This window comes from Theropithecus gelada, chromosome 6 (assembly GCF_003255815.1).
Source record: "Theropithecus gelada isolate Dixy chromosome 6, Tgel_1.0, whole genome shotgun sequence".
NCBI lineage: Eukaryota > Metazoa > Chordata > Mammalia > Primates > Cercopithecidae > Theropithecus > Theropithecus gelada.
The window spans coordinates 56065089-56090597 of NC_037673.1; the positions used below are offsets into that span (position 1 = coordinate 56065089).

Consider the following 25509-nt stretch of genomic DNA (forward strand, 5'->3'; position numbering starts at 1 on the left):
CCCGTCTCGGCCTCCCAAAGTGCTGGGATTACAGGCTTGAGCCACCGCGCCCGGCCACTTTTTTTTTTTTTTTCAGTAGAGAAAAGGGTATCACCATGTTGCCCAGGCTGGTCTTGAACTCCTGGCCTCAATCAATCTGCCCGCCTTGGCCACCCAAAGTGCTGGGATTACAGGTGTGAGCCACTGTGCCTGACCAATCTAACTGATTTTTAAATGAACAATCTTTTTTTTTTTTTTTCTGAGACAGAGTTTTTTTGCCTAGGCTAAAGTGTAATGGCGCGATCTTGGCTTACCCCAACTTCTGTCTTCCAGGTTCAAGTGATTCTCCTGCCTCAGTCTCCCGAGTAGCTGGGATTACAGGCATGCACCACCACGCCCGGCTAATTTTGTATTTTTAATAAAGATGGGGTTTCTCCATGTTGGTCAGGTTGGTCTCGAACTCCCGATCTCAGGTGATCCCCCCCCCCCCCCTCGGCCTCCCAAAGTGCTGGGAATTACAGGCGTGAGCCACCGCTCCCAGCCCTTAAATGAACAATCTATTTTACAAATCTGTTGGATATCTCTAGCTTTTTACCATATATTTTCCAAAAAACTTACAAATTTACTCTTTTCCTCTTTTCCACCTTTTGACTTCCTTATTATATACATTGCTGTGAACTCAGGACAGGTAAGATTCAGAGTGGCAACTCGGGTATATTCCCATTTTCCCATATTTTAAATCTGCTGTAAAGGAAATAGTTGTTATGAGCAAAATGTGTCTGAGGAATGTTTATCAGACTATTGTTTTTATTTGGCGTTGTCCCAGCATATTAATTTTTAATTTTTTCACCCCATTTCAATGGTGTCTTTGATGTTTTGTTTTGACCAGCTGCTGAACTTTTTGTGGCTGTCCATTTAGATCACTTTAAAAAATGGTACATAAATGAAATTTGAACAAAATGAACAGTACTTTAACATTGTTTCAAAATCAAATATGTTCCTAAGGAATCTGATTTGTGGCAGATGGAGAACAAAACCTTCCAGAGGGAGGGCTGTTAAATGAGTCTTAATTGCTTGCACATGAAAATATAGTGACTAAGATTGTGTGCACAATTAGGAATTTAAACATCTAGAAAAGAACTGGCCGTAGAAACAGGCAGACATTTTTGCAGTCAGAGCTAGTTTCTCGTGAACACAGACAATAAAGGACAAGTTAGTAAAGGAAAATAATTTTAAGAGAAATTCAGTTGTTTTCTTTACTTCATTGTTGCTTACGTAGAGCTTCCAATTCTAAAGATGATTCATTTGCCTTGGAAACTCACTGATGGAAGTATCATAGTACAGTCAGGACAAAAAATGTTTATTCAAGAACTAGTATTTCTTTTGTAGTTCCTACTCTGTGTCAGATGCTAGATTTGGTGCTTAATTCACTTTATTTAATTATTACTTAATGCTCTGAGATAGGTTTGCTATTATTCCCATTTTCTAATGAGAAATTAAGGCTCGGAGAATAACTTTCCCAAAGTCAAATAGCTAACAAATAGTGCAGCCAGGATTCTCTGTATTGATTTAAAGAATCCACCCCCTGACAATGCCTAGTTGCTCCCCTGGGAAAAGGCACATATCTTTAAAAATATATATATTTAATAAGCTTATTCTAAAAGTGGCTATACTTTGTTCTGAGTCAATAATGCCCTCCTTCTGTTGGGTGGCATGATGTCGGTTGCTGGACTGGACTTGTTAAACGTTGGGTAAGGAAGGCATGATTGCACCCAGGCAAAGTGAATGGCTATGCAGAGGGCACAGATAATCTAAGCAGGGGTTGGGCTGAGATGACAGATTTAGAGACAGAGGCCAGGACTTCCTACAGGGGCCACATATCACGGCATCTTGTATAGAACCAAGCATAAAAGAGGTATCAATAAATGTGTGTGGATCAAATGATGAGATGGTCAAATAATTTTTGTGCCCTCAGAGGAACTGAGTTCTCAGAGATACATTAATGACAGTACCATCTGGATCTCTTAAAAAATGAGTATCATAAAAAGAAATCCAGTGAGAAATAAATTAATAAAGTAAATAGTGCATTGAAACCAATCCTACTAGCATTTATTTACCCTATCTAAAAGCACCCTAATTTCTTTCAGGAATAAACTTGGTATCCCTATTAGATAATCTTAAGAATAGTATAACCAGCAATGATCAAGTGCTTACTGTGAGTCATGCATTTTGCTTCATTTTTCATAAATATATTTTTTTGTTTGTTTGTTTCCTAAGACGAAGTCTCCCTCTGTCACCCAGGCTGGAGTGCAGTGGCACGATCTCGGCTCACTGCAACCTCTGCCTCCCGGGTTCAAGTGATTCTCCTGCCTCAGCCTCCCAAGTAGCTGGGATTACAGGTGTGCACCACCATGTCTGGCTAATTTTTTTTGTATTTTTAGTAGAGATGGGGTTTCACCATGTTGGCCAGGCTGGTCTTGAACTCCTGACCTCAGGTGATCCGCCCACCTCAATGTCCCAGAATGCTGGGATTACAGGAGTGAGCCACCACGCCTAGCCTTTCATAAATATCTCCTCAGATAATTTTCATGAACTCCCTATGAGATAAATACTATTATTGTGCTTACTACAAAAATGAGGAATTTCAGGCTCTGGAAGGTTAAATGAATTGTTTGAGCAGAAGCATTTTAAGTGGCAGAGCTAGAATATGAATCTACAAAATCTGGTCCCATCATTCAGCTCTTCCTACCACATTTTATTACATAGTTTGGTGGAACTGAAGCCACCTGCCTGTTCTCTTTTAGCCAAGGCCCAAGACCCAAACTAGACAACTTAGATCTCTTCACTGCTGTTTGACTCTTGAAATAATGACAAAGAAACTAAGAACAGTTGCAGGGATCTCACTCGACTACTCATGACATGAGACCTTCTCCTTGATTTGTAGCCTTCTAGCACTGTAAAGATGCACTGATTCCTTCAAACCTCAACCTCCAGCAACCCACTCCCCCACCACCTGTTGCCCCACTAATTCTCAGGGAATTGTGAATTCTTCTTATATTTTTCCACTAAGTTTCATTTTGCATAAATGAGCAGAGTTGGTTTTTTTGAACTGCAAGCAAAGGAGCATTGCTGAGACACCATTTTCTAAGGGGCGGTGATAAGCCAGCCAAAGGGAGAATTGTATGGAATCCCCAAAGAACAAGACACACTGTTTAGTGCATCCCAATAATTTAATAGAGTCACTGAGAAATCATAGCATGACAAAAGGCCAGGCTAATTTCCTCTGCTGCCCTTTCTGTGGAAATGATGAAGGTTCTTGGGGTCCCCTCTGATCCAGTGGTCTTAGATACATTGGCCTTCTCCTTTATTTCCAGTACCCTCCACAGTTTCCAGTAAAGAGAAACAGTAAGGGAGGGTCTGTAGAAAGACAGACTGTTTGAGGTTGGCTGAGGGGTAAAAGAAATCTCCCAGAGATTGCTCCTTTTCCTTCACAAACTGACTAGAATTCAGATTTTGTCTCCTTCAAAATTGCACCTGGGAAAATCTGTTTATATGCTTATTCCATATGTTGCCATCACTGTAATGATTTTAGGGCTCCCTGTCTTGGAATTGCCTTGAAAGTCCATGTGATACTTCTTAAAAAACTCTTTATAATCCCTTAAAAATGGTTTCATTTCTGGAGTTAGCGCCATCTAAGCTAATTTGACATTCTGTCTGGTGAATAGGGTTGGTAATCACATTGGAAATAATATTTTTGGTCATAAGTGAAGTGTTACTATAAACCAGTGAGATTGCTTATTGCTTTTTTGTATGTGTGTATCTTATATGGTCTGTAAATGGTCTCTAAAGCCACTTCCAAAATGCTTTCAGCAATAGCATCAGGGCTCAAATAATTGTACAGTTTCCAGAGATGGCTGCTTTGAGGATCAACAGTAATTGAATAATATAATAATATTTATTGGTAGTTTATAACACTTTTCAACATATTAAGCACTTTCCACAAGCCTTTAAATAAGACCTGACATTTACTATGTCCCAGACACTGTGCTAATTTTTTTACATAGATTATCTCATGTAATTCCTCAAAATTAGGAAGGTATTATTATTACCCATGACATTTTAACAGAAAAGATCCAAGATATCGGTGTGACTTTTCTAAGGTTACGTGTAAAGTGGGTGAGCAGGACAGCCAGCCACGAAACCCCAATTTTCTGACCCCTGAGTCTTGTTCCTCCTCCTTCACATGGATTTTGACTTGTACATCAAAACACAGAAACAAAATCTACCAATGTTTGAGATTTTTTTTCTATGGGAGGACAAAACCTAGGTCTCTCTCTGTAGAAGCAATATTAGTCAAATAACAGTCAGTCCACAATCAATGACTTCAGAGGTATCTTATTTGTCGTTCAACTTTGAGATCGCAGTTTTGTGACCAGTTCTTTTCTATTTTCCTTTTGGCTATTTTGAAACATCTCTTCTTTTACCAATCTCAGCATTCCACGTACTCATGCTGTGAAGTGTTCCCTAAATTCTTGAATTATTTTCCCAAACCCTTTTCAGTCTCTAAGCTAACACTGTAGGCAGCTTCTTAGCTCTTCAGGCAAACAATCTCACCTGCTTCTACTCCATTCTTCCTCTCTCCCTTCCTTTCTCTCTTCTTTTACTTATTCATTTATCCATTCACTTATAAGCCCTCTGTTTTCTATTAATTTAATGCTTTTTGTCATTCAACAGAACACATTTTAACTTTTTAAGTTCCACAAACCTCTAGAGTAATGGTCCTGAAGCTTATTGGAGGTATTTTATTCCTCCTTGGGTCCTTGGAGCCTAAGCACAGCCTTTCACATACTAGGGACTAAAGGAGTAAAAGCAAACCGAAGAAGAGGCAGAAATCAAGTTCTTTACATGGACAGTTCTGTGTTTAATATGCAAACATCAGAAACATATCCAGAAGAGAATGTCATAAACACCCATCTGTTTTGCGTGGCCTATAGAATACAGTCAATCAGAAATACTTCCACAGGACCAACAGTGCTGAAAAGGAACCACAAAAAAAAAGAGAAGGAAGACGGCACACTAGAAAGCACTGGATATTTAAGCATCAGAAATATCTCAAGGAAGTGCATTCGGAGATGGTGAGCTAGGAAATTTTTTGCGTAGCAATGGTAGCTAAGAGATGATAATGGCATGAAAAGACTTCACCCAAAGAGAAGACGAATATTCCTAGTAGGTGGGGCCTGCACTTTCAGGCCTTTGTTGTAAGTGTCCCAGAAGCAAGGTGAGTGCTAACGCTGAAGCACTGCGTTACCCCAGTTCTTCTGAAACACCCCATCTGCCTGACTTCTCACATACACCTGGGCCTTTCCTTGTTGATGCTCTGTCCCTGGGCACTCTGGTGACAAAAGGCACTTCAGAGGAGTCAGGAAGAGAACTGTGGGAATTGAAGAGTGCTTGAAGAATCCTACACCCCTGGCAGGAATCCTTACCTTATCTTATATATAGAGTTCTTAGGGTTTCCCCAAGAGTTTCTGTGCATCCATAGGTCTTATCCCTCCTCTTGTCCTACCCTCCACTCATATACATTCAGGAATAGATGGCATACATTTGTTTTCTGTTCTCAAAAGAAAACAGAAAAAGAAAAACAGAGAGAGAGAGAGAGAGGGAGGGAAGGAGAGAGAAAAAAAAAAAGAAGAAAGAGAGAAGTCCCTAGGGAATAACTTTTGAGGACCAGCAGATCCAGCAGCTTGTGTATACGTGTACAGGCCAGTACATTTTAGGAGAGAACTTGACATTCTCCCTCTGAGTCAATCCATACTTTGTCATTTTCTACCTATGTATCTTAATCAAATTATTCAACTTGTCTAGTCCAGTTTCCCATCTATGAAGCAGGAATAGCAACAGTGTCTATGTCTTTGGATATCATAAGGTTTAAAAAGATTACTCATCTAGAGGGTTTAGTACATTTCAAATGTCAGCAAATGTTAACTTTTATTAATATTAGTATTAATAATAGATCCAACTGTTTTTTAAAGCATTTTTTGAGAGAGGCTTTTTGATACAACAAAAGAAAGGATGCTGTGAGTATACTCCCTATTTATTTAGAGTTAAATAATTCAGTGTAACATCTTACCAGTAAAATTTGGGAAATGAGCCTCAAAGGAATTTTCAACATTTTGCCCCACCACAGTCATTGTATTTCTGAGTATGCCTAGAATATTTTTTAAGGCTGAAATGGGTGGGGAGCACTTTGTGGAGAAAGGGAGTGACTGAAGAATGCAGTTTGTGTGGTTCTTTTATATTTTTTTCTTTTATTAGTTTAAGGAGACTTGGTACTGTGTCTGAGAAGACAAAAAGAAAGCAGTTACTAAACATTTCCCAAACTCCCTCCCTCCCACATCCACAAAGGTAGACGTGATACTTGATTTTCTTCTCAGAGAGGAGCAACCTGGTCTACTTAAAATCTTGTATGTATTTTGAGAGATAACAGATGATGACTCTGACGCTGATGCCCAGGATGACGAAGTCAGCACAGATAATAATATCACCTTGTATTTTCTTTCGCTAATCGTGGAGCACTTTGCACATATGATCTTGCTTATCCTGGGCTGCACTGTTTGTTAGATGAGGGTGTGAGTGTCACTATATACACTTTCCAGAAAGACAGGGATTTTCCAACAAGTTATCAACAACTCAGTGACAACACTGTACACAGGCAGCCCTCTCACCTACTTCCTTCAGTATTCCATTATTCTCCCAAATTTGGTCAATCAAGCCATTCAGCTGGGAGTATTTGTTAATAATTTAGATCCTGAGCCTTATCCTAGATATTCAGTTCTGGAAAGTCTGGGAATCAGTCATTTTGTGTTTGTTTTCAGGAAGCCCTTGGGGATTCCTTTGATCGGAGACAGGTTTGTGAAGTATTGCTCTTTGTAAACTCAGGGCAGCGGGGAAGGGATGCTGGCAGGAGTGGACTTTGGGGACATTGAGATCCTTTATTCACGTGGTAGCTTTTCTTTCTTTGAGACAGGGTTTTGCTCTGTAGCCCAGGCTAGAGTGCAGTGGCACGATCACAGTTCACTGCAGCATCGACTTCCTGGGCATAAATGATCCTCCTGAGTAGCTGGGATTACAGGTGTGCACTACCATGTCTAGCTAATTTTTAAAATTTTTTGTAGAGATGGAGGTCTCACTGTGTTTCCCAGGCTTGCCTCAAACTCCTGGCCTCAAGCCATCTTCCTCCCTTGCCTCTCAAAGTGCTGGAATGACAGGTGTGAGCCACTGCATCCAGCCCTAAGGGTAGTTTTTCTGATCATCTGAAGGATAATACAACATTTTTGTCATAGGCTCAAGAGTCCATAAAATGCTGCCCGATGTGAGAGATATTATTATTTTAAAATACAGTGAATGCTCGACTGTGGCACCATAATATTGAAATATTGTTAGGCTGGGTCTCACCAGTGCCCTTTCTAGGCAAGGAGAGACAAACTAACAACTGGGACCTGAGAAATAACATGTTTATCACTAGATTCAATGTAAAATGGTAAACCTATCTACCTTTGCTAACTACTGGTCAACAACTAAAATTAACTTAAGTTCAATTCAATATACATTGTTAAAGTGCATTAAATGCATGCCTATTGCCCACACAGCACTTTATTATGTATTCTTTAAATTATAAACATTTTCCCATGTTATTAAAATATTCTCAAAAATAAATTAAAATTATTTTATTATGGGAATTTTTAAATCCCTAAATAGAATTCACACATTATTTAGCATTTGGATTGTTTTTAACCCTTTATGCACATTCACTATAAGGAACATGTGTATACTTTCACTTTTTTGTTTGTTTGTTTGTTTTTGAGACGTAGTTTCTCTCTTGTTGCTCGGGCTGGAGTACAATGGTGCCATCTTGGCTCACTGCAACCTCTGCCTCCCGGGTTCAAGCAATTCTCCTGCCTCAACCTCCCGAGTAGCTGAGACTACAGGCGCCCGCCACCACGCCCAGCTAATTTTTGTATTTTTAGTAGAGATGGGGTTTCACCATGTTGGCCAGGCTGGTCTTGAACTCCTGATCTCAGGTAATCCATCCGCCTCAGCCTCCCAAAGTGTTGGGATTACAGGCGTGAGCCACCACACCTGGCTCACACTTTCACTTTAAAATTATTCTTCCTTGGTCTCTGCTCTAATCAACCCCCAAGTCCCTTCAACTCTATCTCTGAAGAGTTGTGAATCCATTCCCTCATCTCCACAGCCCCACTACCACCCCAGTTCAGAGCTGCATTATCATGATCTTGTACAAGGTCTGTGACAGCCCCCTGAAGAGTATAGGGCTGCCCCTAGTCTTTCTTCTTTTCAGTCTCTTTCTACACTGCTTCCAATTACTGTCATTCTGAAATGCATATTTTTTCCTATGACTGGAAATGCTCAATGATTTTCCACTACCCATAAAATAAGGTCCACTGTCATTTACGTAGGCCTCAAATACTATTTCCTTAATCTACCTCTGGAGCCTCCTGTTCAGTTGCTCCTATACACTTTTAATTTTATTTTGTCCTTTACTGCTCCCAGTCCCCTGATATGGACAAGCATTCCATGCTTCCATACTTATTCTTGCTGGTCTTCTGTTGTGAGGTAATCCTCAATCCTCCCCTAACCACATGGAAAGCATTATGTTCTTCAAATTTACCAGGGAGCATTTCCTAGGTAGAGCCACTGGCTCTCTCTCTCTATATTAATATATATATCTATATATAATAAATATGTATTTATTTAATATATAATTATATTTTATATAATTTACATATTATATATAAATATATATTTATTTATATAATAAATATGTTATATATAATACATGTGTTATATATGTATTATATAAATACATATGTTATATATGTATTTATTATATATAAATATATATTATATATTTATTTTATACACGCGTGTGTGTGTGTGTGTGTGTGTGTGTGTGTATATATTTAAAGAGGCTTCAGTCCGGGCTCTGTGGCTCACACCTATAATTCCAGCAATTTGGGAGGCCGAGGTTGGCAGATTGCTTGAGCCTAGGAGTTCCAGATCAGCCTGGGCAACATGGCAAAATGCCATCTCTGCCAAAAATACAAAAAATAAAATACAAAATTAGGCACACATGTTGGTGCATGCCTGTAGTTCCAGCTACTCAGGAGGCTGAGGTGGGAGGATTGCTTGAGGCTGGGAGGCGGACGTTGCAATGAGCCGAGATCGTGCCACTGCACTCCAGCCTGGGCAACACAGTGAGGCCCTATTTCTAAAAATTAATTAATTAATTAAAATAAAAAATATAAAGGCTTCAATCATGGCATTTAGCTAGTACTTAACTATTTATAATTCCTTCTCCCTTACTTTGTAAATTTCTTGAACCAGTAGTCACATTTTACCTCCAGAGCCTATGTATGCTATATATAAGGTGGATGGAAAATACTGCTGACCACGTAGATAATTATAATAATAATATTATAGCAATAATGATAAGTAACATTTGTTGAATACATTCTGGGTACCAAGTACTATATTAAGCACTGAGTTAGAATTCACTGATAAAGAATACCTCCAAAACTTGGAGAATTTAAGTACATTGACCAAAATTAGACAACTAGTAAGAGGAAAGCTGGGTTTTTAACATATGTGGCTTGACTCATAATCTTTTTGCTGGACTAAATGAATATGCAGCCCCATTTAATTATTTCAATTAAAGTTATAACAAAGCATCCAAATCAGATATTCAGACAAGAGAGGTACAATTAAATTATTTCCCCTCACAATTAGGCCATAGCACTTGTTTTCACTATTCATAAAACTAAGTCTAACTTCAATCAATCTCTGGTCAAAAAGCCACTGTGTCAGATCTGATCTTTTTATATATTAATAGGTATGGCTCTACTTATCTAAATAAAAGCATAAAAGGCCAAAACAAATTAATTTGTAAGAAAGAAAACTTTTACTGCACTAAAAGATCGTAAGTTTAACTAATAAATAGTCATACTCCATGCATTTATGCAAATCTTTCAGTTCAATGATTTTGCCAGAAGATTCTTTTACAATGAGGATTTTTGTAAAAGTAAACTCCATTAGCTTAAAAGATTTAGGACATCCAACAGTCATTGGATGTATTAGATGCTTTATCAATTTTTTATTAAAGCTATTAAACATAATGTATCATCAGCATTTTTTAATCACATTTTTAAAAAAGATTAATGAACACATATTTTCTGCAATTATTAAAGTGTGGCCACAACCTTTACTCCATTAAAGGAAAAAGAAAGAACTACAGCATGATGCTGCTGCCTGCTGGTGGTTGATGAGGAAGTGGGGCTTCTCTGGCAATGGCTGGGTCTCCTGTCTTCCCTATACACTGACACAACACATGTTTTACTTCAGTATCTCCTGAGGACTTACATATTTCTCTCACGTAGATCCTTTTTGCCTGCTTTATATGGTTCTTGCTCCCATCTATTAGCTGTCTCTATATATCGTTTTAAAAAATTATATATACTACTTGCTTTTATCATACACACACAGACTTACAAGGCAGATCTAAGTAAGTAGCCAGCATCGTTATTGTCACCATGAAATAGTTGCTCAGATTCTTTCATTCGATAAGCTCAAAGCATTAAGCGATTAGCCCAGATAACAAAAAAAAAATTGTCCCAGTTAAATATCGTTATTGTTTTTCCCCCTTATTAATTCTTAGAAACTGCTTGTGCTTTAGAACAATAAACATATAAGATTAAATTTCTTCTCATTGTGTTTTAACAGACTAGCATTATTTGGGTAGTTTACTTTTTAATTCTCTACTTGCCAATTGACTAAATTCTATTTAGAATGCACTTACTGTTTTTAATGAAGCCATGAATCTTCAGGGTAAAAAAATACAAAATGGAATGAAGACTCAGACCGTTTTTTTTTTTCTTCTAGATTAAAACCACGTCTGTGTTGTTCTATGTTTGTCACTGCATCATGTGTCTCCCCCTACAGGTAAAGAGCAGGCAGCTGTACTAGTTTCACTGCTCCTGTAGAAGAATTTGTATTTTCCAAAGTCAAAAGCCAGAAGTCCTTTGCCTTAGGCTGCTGGTCTGTATGCCTCTGGGGTATAAGAAGTAGATATAATCAAAATAGCTATAACTATAAAGACATGTCCAGTGAGAGGTTGGGATGAGAAATTTTCAAGCTCATATACAAATAATACAATGCCACATCTATTACTCATTAGTTAATATTAATACTTCATTTACTTTCTCTAAAACCTATACTTCCATGGTGGGTGTAAAGGCTACCCAAATCTAATGGGTTATTTTACTTTATAAAGGTGTAAGAAGGACCATGGACTCGAAAAAGGAACCACGTGTTTATTCCCGGCTTTGTCACTAAGCAGCACCTTCTCTCACTAGGTCTCAGTTTTTTCATCTTTAAAATAAAGATATTTAAATAAGTTTCTTTAGAGTTGAGTCCTTGCGTGAAAATCCTCTAATTGAAGATGATTAAATAAACATATTGGAAATATGGAAATTCAGAAACATTGAAAATGGTACTGTGAAGATGTAGCAACATTTAATGAGATGGCTGCAGAACACTTGGCCTTGAGCTAACATTGTTTGAAAACGAAATGCTTGCAGGGACTGACTATGCTCCAAGCTACGTGGCTGTACTTCAAAAATGGGATCACTGTCCCAATACAGGGATGGCGTGGGCATCTCTGACTCTTTGCCACCCTCTCATGTTCCAACGCACTCTTTACTTCTGGTGTGCACCATACATTAAGGATGTATGTAGGTGAGCCTTACTCTAAGTGATAAAAGGATTACTAAAAATGTCATGCCAGGACTATGTGAAAACAAAATCATAAATGAAGTGTACCAAAGAAGCTGACACACCAATATTCTCTGCTACCTCTATTCTACCAGTTTTTAAGTCAGATTTAGGAACAACAACAACAAAAAAGTCAGGCATGGGACAGGGCTGTAGGAAGAAACACTTGGTGAGTTCCTCATCACATTCGGAACTCTGTCCTTCTTTCTTTTCTTTCTTTCTTTTTTTTTTTTTTTTTTTTGAGACGGAGTCTCACTCTGTCGCTCAGGCTGGAGTGCAGTGGCCCGATCTCAGCTCACTGCAACCTCCGCCCTCAGAGTTCAAGTGATTTCCTGTCTCAGCCTCCCGAGTAGCTGGGATTACAGGCACCTGACACCGTGCTGGGGTAATTCTTGTATTTTTAGTAGGGACGGGGTTTAACCATCTCGGCCAGGCTGGTCTTGAATTCCTGACCTGGTGATCCACCTGCCTCGGCCTCCCAAAGTGCTGAGATTACAGGCATGAGCTACCATGCCTGGCCTCCATTTTTTTTTTTTCTTTAGGAGACAAGGTCTCATTACATTGCCCAGGCTGGTCTTGAATTCCTGAGCTCAAGCAGTCCTCCCACCCTGGTCTCCTGAGTAGCTCGGATTACAGGCGTGTGCCACCATGCCCAACTTGAACTCTATCCTTTTATATAATTTATCTCCTTGAATTCTTGCAACAGTCCTAAGTGTTAGGTACTCAAATCTCCAAAATGAGGAAATGAAGCAAAAGGGAGAGACTGGATTCACATTCAGGCTCCAAATGACACACATCATCTTTGTCATACCACACTAAAGAGCAAAAGAGCTACTTAGTAGTAAGTCTCTTTTATAAATGCACACTTCAAAGCCTTACTTTTAAGGAACTGTTAGATCATTTTAGATCTGTATGTTTGCCTACTATATATGGAAATAAAAACTGGTCAGTGACCTATCTGCTTTAAAACCCTAATGCTATAAAATCGAACTCTCGGCTGGGTGCAGTGGCTTATGCCTGTAATCCCAACATTTTGGGAGGCCAAGGTGGGTGGATCACCTGAGGTCAGGAGTTCAAGACCATCCTGGCTAATATAGTGAAACTCTATCTCTACTAAAAACACAAAAAGTTAGCAGGGCATGGTGGTGGACATCTGTAATCCCAGCTAGTTGGGAGGCTGATGCAGGAGAATTGCTTGAACCCAGGAGGTGGAGGTTGCAGTGAGACTCAGATCACGCCATTGCACTCCAGCCTGGGCGATAAGAGCAAAACTCTGTCTCAAGAAAAATAAAAATAAAAAAAATCAAAGTCCCCTGGCTTTAACACATGTCAAATGTAATAACCTTGAAAAGAGGAAGAGGGTATTGTAAATTCTATGGGACAACTCCTTAGAAAGCATGGTATGTCATATGTAGACAGCTGAAGTTCTTAACTCTTCTTTTTTAAAATTAGAGTTGGTTTACAGAAAAGTGATAGAGAATTAATGTTTCTCCGTCAAACAACTATGACTCAAAAGTGAGTTCTTAGACTTTGAAATTCATCCTGAACAACAGTGTATCATCTCTATCGCAAAGCCACCAGCATCTGTGAATTGTGATGAGAATAAAGGAGACAGTGCTGGGAGCAGTGGGAGACCCCATTTTGATGGGCACAAAGCAAGTGCATCCATTTTGGCCAATTTAAGGACCCATAAGTTTTCCTCTTATGATCCTGCAAGCTTGCTTTTCTCTCACTGTTCCCTTTCCTTCCTTTGTGTCTTTGTCTTATTCTTTCCATTACCCCTTGTTATGGACTGAGTGTTTGTGTGCCCCCAAAATTCATTTCAATATCCTAACCCCCTATGTGTTGATATTTGGAGGCTGGGCCTGTGGGAGGTGATTAGGTTGTGAGGGTGGAGCACTCAACATTCACAAATGAGACTAGTGCCCTTATAAAGAGCACTGATGCAACTGAGAAGAAGGCTCTCACCAGAACCCAACCATGCTGGCATCCTGATCTCAGACTTCCAGCCTCCAGAACTGTGAGAAACAAACGTATGTTGTTTATAAGCCACCCAGTCTATGGTACTCTGTTAAGGCAGCCTGAACTGATGAAGAAACCCCTAGTTCTATCTATACGGTGGGCCCTAAAAACAAAACCAAGTAATAACAACAAAATGGAATTTAAAAAGATGTATTAAGTGCTGGCTCTGTGAGGCACTATGCTAAGAGCAACACGTGTGTTCACTCATTCAACCCAACAACAACTGTAGGAAGCAGTGTCACTATATAGCCAAGGAAACTGAGCAGAGAAAGGGTATGCAACCTGCCCAGGGCCACAAAGCTCTCATGATGGAGCATGATTTGAGTTCTGGGCAGGCAAAGCAAACACGTGGTACAATTCTAGGGGGACCATATCGTGATGTTCTGTGGAGTTGCCCTCCAGAGGCACTTGGAGCTGTGTGCTCTAGCAGCCTTTTGGATGAGCCAGGAACTTAACTGTTAGGCTATACTGTTACTCTAGACCTTATTCCTATGTTGAGGGATGGACAGGCCTACATTTGTGAACCTGTACCTGGGGCCTCTAGTGACAGAAGCCACATGGAAACTGGTCCTCATGCTGCTCCAGGCACTAGGTCTGACCCCTATCAACAGGAACTCATTCATCTTAAGGGTGCCTCACTGACTCTTTTTAACACTTCTTTGCCCTTCCCAGGACTACTGCCAAGGTACAGCCAGGTTCCAACTTCAGGGGGAGTGAGCCTAGAGGGTGGGGCCTGAGCGGTCAGTTGCGGAGGGTGGGGCCTGAGCGGTCAGTTGCGGAGGGAGGAAAGGCACTGCCTTTTCTGAGTGTCTCAAATCTTACTAATGTCAAAGTCTCAACCACTATTATTATTACTAGTACTGAAGTTTTAAAGGCCCACTTTTTCCAAAATGGGCTCAGAAAGGGGAACCTTCCCCTGCTACTGCCCTCATCCCTCCATCCTTATGCCATGTTCCCACCTTGGTTTGCTACGTTTGGGCAAGAAAAATGAATTCCCAGTTTTAGTCAGTTCATTTCCGGTTGTGCTTTGTGAGGAGCCCAGCAGCACTGAGTGGTAACAACAGTTAATTCGTTTCCCTTTCTAGATAAGGTATTTCTGTATCCCCCTCATCCCTAGGCCTCAGGTTAGGAGCTTGAGGGTATGAATGAGGCCATATTCACCTTAATTTCTTAATTTCTGTGACTCATAATTCCCTCTGGTATGGTTCCAGGGCCCCCTTACTATGTATACATTTCTAGGAGCTTCTGTGAGGTCTGTCACATATGCTTAAGATCAAGTCTGTGCCCTTTGAGTGTAGCTACTCTCTCCTGTTAATCTGTGTCTGGCATCTGCTGGGGTGGCTGGGCAGCTGCCCTGACCACTGAGCACCCAACCATCTGTTGTCAGACACAACAATTTCCACTGGTACCTGATGCTGCTCTTCTGGGAGACAGAATGCTGCTCCACCTGTGAGGCCAGCTCATACGTGACCTCAAGCTAAAAAAGCTTCCAGGAACCAAAATAGCACTGCATTCTGCTCAAACAGCAATGTCAGTTCTTGCTTATTACAAAATTGGGGGTTAAGGGTAGTCCCTCTTGATAGGGGTCAGATCTAGTGCCTGAAGCAGCGTGAAGACCAGCTTCCATGTGGCTTCTCTCACTAGAGGCCCCAGGTACAAGGTCATAAATGTAGGCTTGTCCATACCTCAACATAGGAAAGTGCATAGAAACAGAGGGATCCAGTTCCACACCTCCAACTCAGTTTAGCCTCATTTATATTGAATTTGAATTTTGGCAGAAGAAATCAGTTACTCAAAGTATTTATTTTAGCATACAGGAATTTTTATTGTTCATCTCTCTTTATCTTTTTATTTTTATTTTTTTTTTTTTGAGACAGTCTTACTCTGTTGCCCAGGCTGGAGTGCAGTGGCACAGTCTCAGCTCACTCCAACCTCTGCCTCCTGGGTTCAAGCAATTCTCCTGCCTCAGACTCCCAAGTAGCTTGGATTACAGGTGCTCACCACCACGCTAAGCTTTGTATTTTTAGTAGAGATGGGGTTTCGCCATGTTGGCCAGGCTGGTCTTGAACTGCTGGCCTCAAGTGATCCACCCACCTCGGCCTCCCAAAGTGCTGGGATTACAAGCGTGAGCCACCACTCCTGGCCCTATTGTTCATTTCTTGATCAATATCAAGAACAAAACTGGTTAATCATATATGTACTATAAAATGATAACTGGAAGTCATTACCAATAATATTTTGAAAGAGAAACATGAAGAAGAGAATCAATAATTTAACATTCATTGAAATATAAGTTCCACTTGATGACTTTCAGAAAAGATGACATTAACAATGATACCAGAATCAACTCTAATGTGGTGTCCACAAACAGAAACAGACATCTGGACAAGATAAAGTTAAATTTCAACCAAAGTGTACTCACTAATAACTTAATAAGAGCTCCTTAGCACATTATAGGTTGGAGCTAAAGGAAGACACTTGAATCCAATGAAGAATGTTTTAGTTTTGAGAATATGCTAATTTTCTTCTGGTAACAATTTTAGAAAACATAGGTTTTCTTTTCCAGGCCATTATTTTAATGAATCAATTGGGGTTTCAAGAAATAGTCAAAAGAGTTCAATTTGGTTTCAGGTTCAGCAAAATGAGATCATGCATTCTGTTTTTGGTTCAGTTGGGGTCAAGTTCTGTGCCTAAAACAGACTAATAGGAATTGAGATAATTTTATTTTTATGCACTTGACTTCTCTCATCTTTCCTCTTATTTTTCTTTCCCAAACATTTATAGATCCCTGTGTTTTGATCTCATTGAACTTTTATCTGTATTGTATATTAACTTCTCTCCCCTCCCAAACTGAGTTTCTTCTCAGCTCTCTCAGTTCTTTATTGGACTACTGAAACAATGTTCCTTCCTATACACAAGTGAGATATTGATGAACCAACATGTTACTCCTTTTATTTATGCCTTCACTCTTATTAAACTAAATGATGACATATTATATCATGCTAATAACACATGTGTGGAACCAGAATGGGAAGCGACTTGAAAGTAACACCATCTCTCAAAATACAAATGCCCAGAGCAATGCTCAAATGAGTATAAGCACATAGTTAAATGGTTAAAAATAATGTACATCAGTAAAAAAATGTAAACCAGTAAAAATTTTCCAAATAACAGCTTAGACAATTTGTGAGATCAATGATAGAAATGATAATGTAGAGAAGAAAGAATTTATTTCTTTAACATTTTCAAATTGCAGCATGAAATTGGTGTTGGTGTTTTATTGACTTTTGGCAGAAATGGTTTCTTCCTAGACACATGAAGAATAAGCTCCAGATCTTTCTTACCTGTTATGGTGGCTTTGTTGATGGATGGTTGGTTGCACATGGGTGATCTTCTGACAAAGACAGAAAAATACAAAGCAGTAAATATGTGGGGCTTGTTGATTTGATCGCTCTCTGAGTCATTTCAGATACAGCCTTTTACTTTAAAGAATTATTTTTAAGTTTGGACATGCAAATGATTTCTTTCAGACCAGCCAGACAAGTCCCTAGGCGTTCTTTGTATTATGGCTCAGATCACACATGTCCAAAAAGAAAGCAGTAAAATCTCACAGTGATTGACTTGGGGTAAATAAAGCTGATGTAAGTGTCACTGGGACATGAGAGAAGAGGAAATTCTTACTGATTTTATTGACTGAAGCCAGGGCGTACAGACTCTGAATTTGAAAAAGCAGTCAATGTATAATTGCTTTCCCTAATGCAGGGTTAAGAAATTTTTATTGTTGGCATATATTCTCATGATTGCCTGTACATTATTAGAAGTGAATGATTTATTGTAGACTATCTTATAATTAGAGAAGCTATTTGAACTTTTTCCTGTTTCCTTATATTTCCTTTCTTATATTCTCATATTTCTGATATCTTTGTTAGAGAGGTATATTAATGGCTTGTCCAAATAGATACAGTAGAGGCTTTAGAAATACTCTAAGCCAAAGGTACTTAAATAAATTCTATCTTGTATTCTCTAAGTTTTCAGATGTTTGCCAAGTTCCACAAAATGACTATAAACCCCTTGAAGTTAAAAAAAAAAGCATGCTGTCTGATTAACTTATATTCCCTACACAGCCTAGTACAATGCATCCAGTATTCAGTCAGTGCTTAATAAATTATGTTGAAAAGAATATCATTTATAAAGTATCCATCAACATTTTTGAAATATAACTTTATAAAGTTATTACTTGTAATTGACAGCTTTTAAAATATAATGATTTAAAAAACTTTTAGATACATTCAAAGATGTCTGATACATATATAAGGTATATAATAATTATATATATATATATTGCCTCTACCAATGGCTAACAATAAACACTTCCTGTGGATCAGACATTGCAAAATAAGCACTTTAAATGAATTATCTCATTTAATCCTCATGATAAGCCTTAAGGAAGTAAGTTTCATTGTTCTCATTTTACCAATGACAAAACCAAAACTTTGAGAATTTGAAGAACTAGTTTTAAGTAACAAAGCTGAGATTTGAACTAAATGAATGTGATCCTAGGGCCTATGCTCTGCTTTGTTGCCTTAGTTTTAGATGTTTTTGTGGAACCTGTATGCACAGCCTCACATATGTGCCGATAGCATCAGGCTCTTCAAATATGCCTTGCTGAGATGATGAATCTCTTAGCAGGGTGCGGGAAACTTGGGGAAAGCAGCCTGGGATTCTGTAAATTCTCACTAGTTCCACTCAGCCTCTGGCTCCCTTTCATTGCTCTTAAGTTTATTGGTATCAGTTTGTGATTAAAATTTTGTGTTTGATTGAAAATGCACCAAATTTTACTTCTGAATTCTTTTAGTTTTTTTAATTATAAAATAAAATGGTTAGGGGAAAAATGGGGAGAATTTAAACTCGATAAACTAAAAGGTTAATATTTTAAGCAACTGCTCTGAAATAGCTCTGGTCTATATACCAGTAATTATCTTCTTCTTTTTAAAATAAAAAAAAAAAGTTTTTGAGACAGGGTCTCACTCTGTTGCCCAGGCTGGAGTGCAGTGGTGTGATCATAGCTCATTGCAGCCTTGAACTCCTGAGCTCTAGTGATTCCCCCTACCACCTCAGCCTCTCAAGTAGCTGGGACTACAGGTGCATGTCACCATGCTTGGCTAATAAAACTTTATTTTTTTAAGAGATGAGGTCTTGCTGTGCAGAACAGAGTGTTACCTGTTACCTTCTTGCTAAGAGTTTATCATTCAAATAATCGATATCCTGATTATTCCTTTTTAGTTCTTGCTCTGTGAAAACTTAGAAACCATTGATTTTGCCTGGGAATGGTATGAAATTAATATTTTTACACTACTCTACAGTTTAGGAAAACCAAATGGTTGACTTGTTACTGATTATCTCCTTTTACTGTCAATCCTACAATTAACTGGCACTCAGGAACTTGATATCTGAACAGGTAATGACAAGCAGAAAATATTAATCCTTTGATCCAGGGTTGCATCGATACCTCCTTTAATGACAAATGAGCCAGAACTCACTTGTGGAATAAAAAATCACAAAGGCAAAACAAAAGCAAAAAACCCAAGGTGACAGGAACCAGTAGTGTGTTAACAAGTCAGCAATGTGTGGGCCAGGTGCAGTGGCTCATGCCTGTAATCTTAGCATTTTGGGAGGCCGAGGTGGGCGAATCACAAGGTCAGGAGATCGAGACCATCCTGGCTAACACGGTGAAACCCTGTCGCTACTAAAAATACAAAAAATTAGCCAGGCGTGGTTGTGGGCACCTGTGGTCCCAGTTACTCTGGAGGCTGAGGCAGGAGAATGGTGTGAACCCGGGAGGCAGAGCTTGCAATGAGCCAAGATCATGCCACTGCACTCCAGCCTGGGTGACAGAGTGAAGAGACTCCGTCTCAAAAAAAAAAAAAAAAAAAAAAAAAAAAAAGTGGCTTGTGCAAAGCAGCACATGCCTTCCACAAAATCCAAGGATGAGCTTGGAAATGTTCTAGCGGCTCTGTGAGTGCCTAGCGAGAAAGTTCTGGTTCCTCCAGGGTCATCATGTGATGAGGCAGAGTTACAGCACTTTGTTCTCGCTGAACAGAATTGAGTTTAGCCGTGTATAGATTGAATCCTACTATTCTGATACCCAAAGAAGCCGATTTGGTTTGAATCAGTAATGGAGGCACAAATTTGCATTGACCAAAAGGAAGACCACAGTGGCCTTTACTTAGAGTCTGCCAGATAACACTGTTTGGTTAGATGTCACCCTGGGCATTGTCAAGGCAGAGAGGAAGTTCAGGCTTAAGCTATGATTTTCTGTTTTCTTCTAGCTCCTCCTTTCCATTTCAATCTGTTCTGTCCCTGTATGTCAGCTGAAAACTTCTGTCTTGCAGAGAAACAGGCCTCAGATCATCTCTGGAGCCTGACTGATCAACTATTTGCCTGCCTGCCACAGATTTAAATGCTGGTATCCAGGTGACTATATATAAAGGAAGCATAAACGGAGTTTCTTGTTCACCTTTTAAAGACAAAACTCCCAGTTTCCTGGGTAAAATTCAAGACTAAAAAGTTTGGGAGTGACAACCAGTAACTTCATTTCTTCCGCAGAGCTGAGACTTTCTAAGGGGGAGGTGACTGATCTTATAAGCTACCAAATCCCCAAAGCCCAAGGGGGCCGCTGAGGTCAGTGTGATATTGTGCGGCCATGTTACATGGAAAATGTGATTGGTAATGAAGGGGTACCTCAAAGCATGCCCTCAGATTTTACATGCTGAGTTACTACTTTACCCTTTCAGTGAATAGGCCTTTGCAGACTGATAAGACTCTGTATTATACTAGGCACATGGAATACAAATGTGAACCAACTACATTCCTACTCACTGGGAACTGACAGTGTTCAGGAGCATCCCAGTAGACAAACAGGCAACAGGAGCACAGAGAGATATGTGCTAACACAGGAATCAGGTACCAGACAGAGATGGAAAGGCACGTCACTTTGATTAGGGCTTGTGAGTGTGTCTATGTTGGGTATTGCCAGGGGCAGTGCTTCAAAAGGAATTTTATTTAAGCTGCAATCCAAAGAATGAATGACAATTAGCCCAGTAGATGAAGAGAGGAAGAAGAAGATGAGAAGTGTTCGGGCTGAGAGAATAGGACTGTGAAAATTCATTATCTGGAAAAACAGAATCTAATGGGTTCCATTCCAATAACTTGCATTGTTACATTTATATTGATTTTTTAAAACTTTTTTTTCTATCACAAGAAGTACTTGAATAATGACCAGAGCTATTTTTGATAATAAAAACTGTGAATTTGGGAGGTCAATTTTATTATTATGAAATGGAAAGTTCAGATTTTTCATTGTTTTTAAGAAGTACTAACTACTATGAAATGTTATACACTTAGATGCGTTGTAGTTCCGTCCGGGCGCGGTGGCTCACGCCTGTAATCCCAGCACTTTAGGAGGCCGAGGCGGGTGGATCACAAGGTCAGGAGATCGAGACCATCCTGGCTAACAGGGTGAAACCTCGTCTCTACTAAAAATACAAAAAAAATGAGCCTGGTGTGGTGGTGGGTACCTGTAGTCCCAGGTACTTGGGAGGCTGAGGCAGAAGAATGGCGTGAACTCAGGAGGTGGAGCTTGCAGTGAGCCAAGATCGCGCCAGTGCACTCCAGCCTGGGCGACAGGGCAAGACTCCATTTAAAAAAAAAAAAAAAAGTTATAATATACTTATATTCACTATCCTCTTAATATTGATTTAAATGCTTTTTTTCCTTCTGGAAAATTATTTGAAGTTTGTATTTTAATATCTTATTTCTTATTAATAACAGATTTTTTTAAAAAAAAAGGACATTGAAATAATAGCAAACCAGTTTTCCATTTAATATTGAAAAATTACTTTTATCTTTTTAGATTTTTTTGCCTTTATCAAGAACCTGAAATGATAATCATTTCCCATCTTTCAAATGCTTTCCCTGTTGTTATATAAACCACAATTCTATTAATTGCTCCATGAATGCTGCTGATCTGAAAGTCAGTAACAGCAGGAGAATCAAAGGTCTTTGCTATGAGATGTCACTTCTCCAAATCATCGTTGTCCTGAGAGGATGACTTTCAGCTGATCTTAAGGTGTGATGAGATTATTCACCCACGGTTAATTTATGAAGTAAGCCAAAACTATAAAGTTACCCTGAGTGTAAATAACTGGGCAGAGGACTGATCATGCCAGATGATTTCTGACAGATGGAATCACCATATTTATTTGTCATACTGCTTCATTTCTGATATTAGAACCATCACCACAAAGTATTTATAGAAAATTAACAGGACATCATATGACTTAGTATACACGGTTAGACAACGTGGCAACAACACAGAGAAGTCTAACATATTGCCTTGGGTTCAATCAAGTTGAGAAAACTTATATAAAAGTTCAGCAAAAAGAGGGGAAAAAAGGATATCTTACTTGCTAGGTGCTCGATCTTGCAAATTAGTTAATGCAGCAAAGTTGTTTCGTACAGTTCGCAGACTGGCCAAGACCTACAACAAGAAAGGATTCTTGAAACTTCTTGAACTAAGGCCATTTTAAATACACTTGAAAATGGTTTGTTAACAGAAAACTTGATATTGCTTGAAACTTAGTTTCATATACCACTAAAGAATCTCCCAACACTTAGTGAAGTTTGTAGGTATCCACAGGAAATCCAGAGAGGCCAGACTGCAGGGATTTTCCAGAAATCTCTCCCTATTGTCTGTGAATATGGTGACAGTAGCAGCAGTTTCCACAGTATTTCTGGGTTCCTTAGTCACCAAGACAATATTCCAGGCGATATACAGATAACATGATTGCATTTTATGCACATTTCAAATAGTATAATATAAAATGCTAATAAATCTCACTTTAGGGATAAAAAAATTCCCTACTCCCAAATCTCTTCAAAAATTGATTAAGAATCCCATAATTTTAAGTTGGCAAGTGAAGTGAATTTTAAACTGTTTTTCTACCTTTGCTACATGGCTACTCTAGCTAGTAAGCAGACATTGCTTTCTTTTGTTAAGGTTATCTGAATTGTGCATTGTAAGAAACTCTCAGGGATGCATTTCCTATGTAAAATGCTACTGCCCTGTACATGCACAATGCTTGGCACACAGAAGATACTCAATAAAAATTGGTTGACTAAATGAATACATAGACACAACATGCCCACACACATGACAAGGCAGGACCAATAGGCATCACTATCTCTAACAGTCACTTTTTCTAATTCCATGTGGAACTAAAAAGTAGCCAACGGACTGGAAGTGAGCCTAGGAGAAGGTTCCAAGAGCCTTTTCTCCTTCTTCCCTCCTCTCTTTTTCCTGAAATGGGCAAGTTTCCCCAGGGTCAAACCCATATTAGATGGGATTATAGGTGATTTGGGTGACAGCTAGAGTGCTAAGTTTATGTAAAACACAGATTCCAAATGTCTGAGTAGGTATTATGTAACAACCCAGACTGTCTGGCTCTGTTATGTAGTAAATGTGTGAACTTGGACTAGATATGCAACCTCTTTGTACCTCAGCTTCCTAACCTGGAAAACTGGGATGGTGATACCTACCTCGTAGAATTGTGAGGAGTATATGGAATGACAGGTTTGGTGCCAAGAACAGTGCCTGGCAAATAGAAAGCATTCAGCCAATATTAGCCCATGATGGCAGCGTTACTTTTGACTTAATGACTTGGCATGCACATGGGAAATTTACTTAATGCTTAGCATTGGTAATTCAAGAGTCCAATTTTTTAATTGCTCCAAAGGTTCCAGAGTTGTTTTCAGAAATTTTTCATCTGGCACGGACCTAGACTAAAATCAGTCTAATTTTTTTTTTTTAAAGACAAAAATGTCCCAGACTCTGTTTTGTTGTTGTTGTTTTTGATTATGAAATTGATGTTCGTTTGTATAAGTCAATGGAGAGCTGTGTACACTTTGGGACAGTGACGTACAGCATTTTCCCCTAAAGGAGTTAATGCTGCTTCCTAAGAAGCCAACCATGATTAACTCAGTCACTGGAAAAACCTGGCTCATTATCTCATATAAACAACCCACAGCTCTGAAAGGTCACACTGCCTATGATGGAGTATTCAAATAGCCAACTGCTGACATCAGACCACGATGTCTTTCATTAGGCATGAAATCTTGAATGATGCAGAAGTAAATCGGATAAATGATCCACTGTCATTAAATCATGCAGGCTTAATTTATATTTTAAGAAGTGAATATCAAACACACTAATGAAGACTTTAAGATAAAATCATTGCACCAGCTAATTGATCCCTTTCCTAGGCAAAATGTTTAACTCCAGAATTCTGAGAGTTTTATTCCCATACATAATAGTTAAGTTCATTGCAGTTGACAGCTGGGTAAATAGGCATAGAGCTGCAGGCAACTTATTTTCTATGGCCATTTGAAAGGAAACATCAGTCACGAAAAGAAAAATTTCTGTAGAGGAGTTTTTGCCTCTGTTATAATACTAATTTAATAAATAATCTAATTTAATATTATTTTGTCTTGGTTTTTAGTTTAAAATTTATTTTTGTATAATTTATATCTTGACATGCTTCAGAATTTAAACAAAAGAGTACAAAGCAAAAAGTCTCCCCTTCAATGATTGAGATAAAAATCAAAATTATTGTTATTTCTGAAAAGAGGCAATAGAAACAGATTAACCTGGGGAGGGACATTCAGGGGACATTAAAATACTGATACTGTTCTATTTCCTAAACTGTTCATTTTAGTATTATTCTTTATATTTTACATAATTACCAGCTATATTCTCTTATATATATGAAATACTTCAAAATAAAAAGTGAAAAAAGAAATCTATCTACCAGTCTCTCCTTCAGACATTCAGTTGCCTGGCCACTAGCAATCAGCTTTTAGGTTTTCTATCTTAAAGTTGATTTTTGACAAACACCGTTGCAATAAATAACCTGGTAGAGAAGTTATTTCCTATGCATGCCAGTATTAGATTATTTATTGTGTGTGTGGATTTATTTATTATTATTATTATTTTTTTTGCAGTAGGACAAACAGTATTTTATACATTTTATGTTTGGTGTTAACTATTATCTTCTACAGTATGACATATATGCTATTTATTGGCAGAAGTGTAAATAACATTTCTAGACAAATCTTATAAGGGGGTGTTGTCTTGGGCCTCGCTGATTGACTCTTGGTGTCGTCATCACTGTTATCACTGTGTTAGTCTTTTAAGCTTTCACTTTCATTGCAGGGCACAAAGAGGGAGCATCTGTTACTGTAGGCTGTGGGGAGAACTATAAACCGTTTTACTGAAGCCCCTAAATTAAAATTTCATTGATCTTTGCTTTGTTCAGGGCAGCCCTCACTTCCCCTGAATTCGACTCTTTAAGAACTGTAGTAAAAGCTTTAATGCTCGTTTTACAATTGTCCTTACTTCTTAATGCTTGCTAACCAAAAAGGTCCCTGAGGTTTCTTCCACAGAGCTCATTGGTTAGAAAATTAAGGTCATTTCTTTCTCTTCTGCCCCACCAAGCAAAAGTATAGCCAATAAATGTCAAAAATACATTGGGAATCATGAGAAATATATATTCCTTAGGAAAGAAATACTGGTAGTTTTACAGAAAAATTTTAGACAAAGATGGT

At 38.7% G+C, this 25509-nt stretch overlaps 1 protein-coding gene across 13 annotated transcripts in view; it reads right to left on the minus strand.

Annotated features, from left to right (window-relative positions):
• PDE4D (phosphodiesterase 4D) overlaps window positions 1-25509 on the minus strand; it is a 1562006-nt gene that overhangs the window by 189858 nt on the left and 1346639 nt on the right. For 11 of the 13 annotated variants that reach the window (XM_025387155.1, XM_025387158.1, XM_025387154.1 and 8 more), the window contains 2 exons: window positions 22314-22387; window positions 17193-17242 (listed from right to left, as the gene is read on the minus strand). In XM_025387155.1, the coding sequence (XP_025242940.1) occupies window positions 17193-17242; window positions 22314-22387 (124 nt within the window). The remainder of the gene's footprint in view (window positions 1-17192; window positions 17243-22313; window positions 22388-25509) is intronic. The other 2 variants (XM_025387164.1, XM_025387165.1) reach the window with 1 other exon arrangement.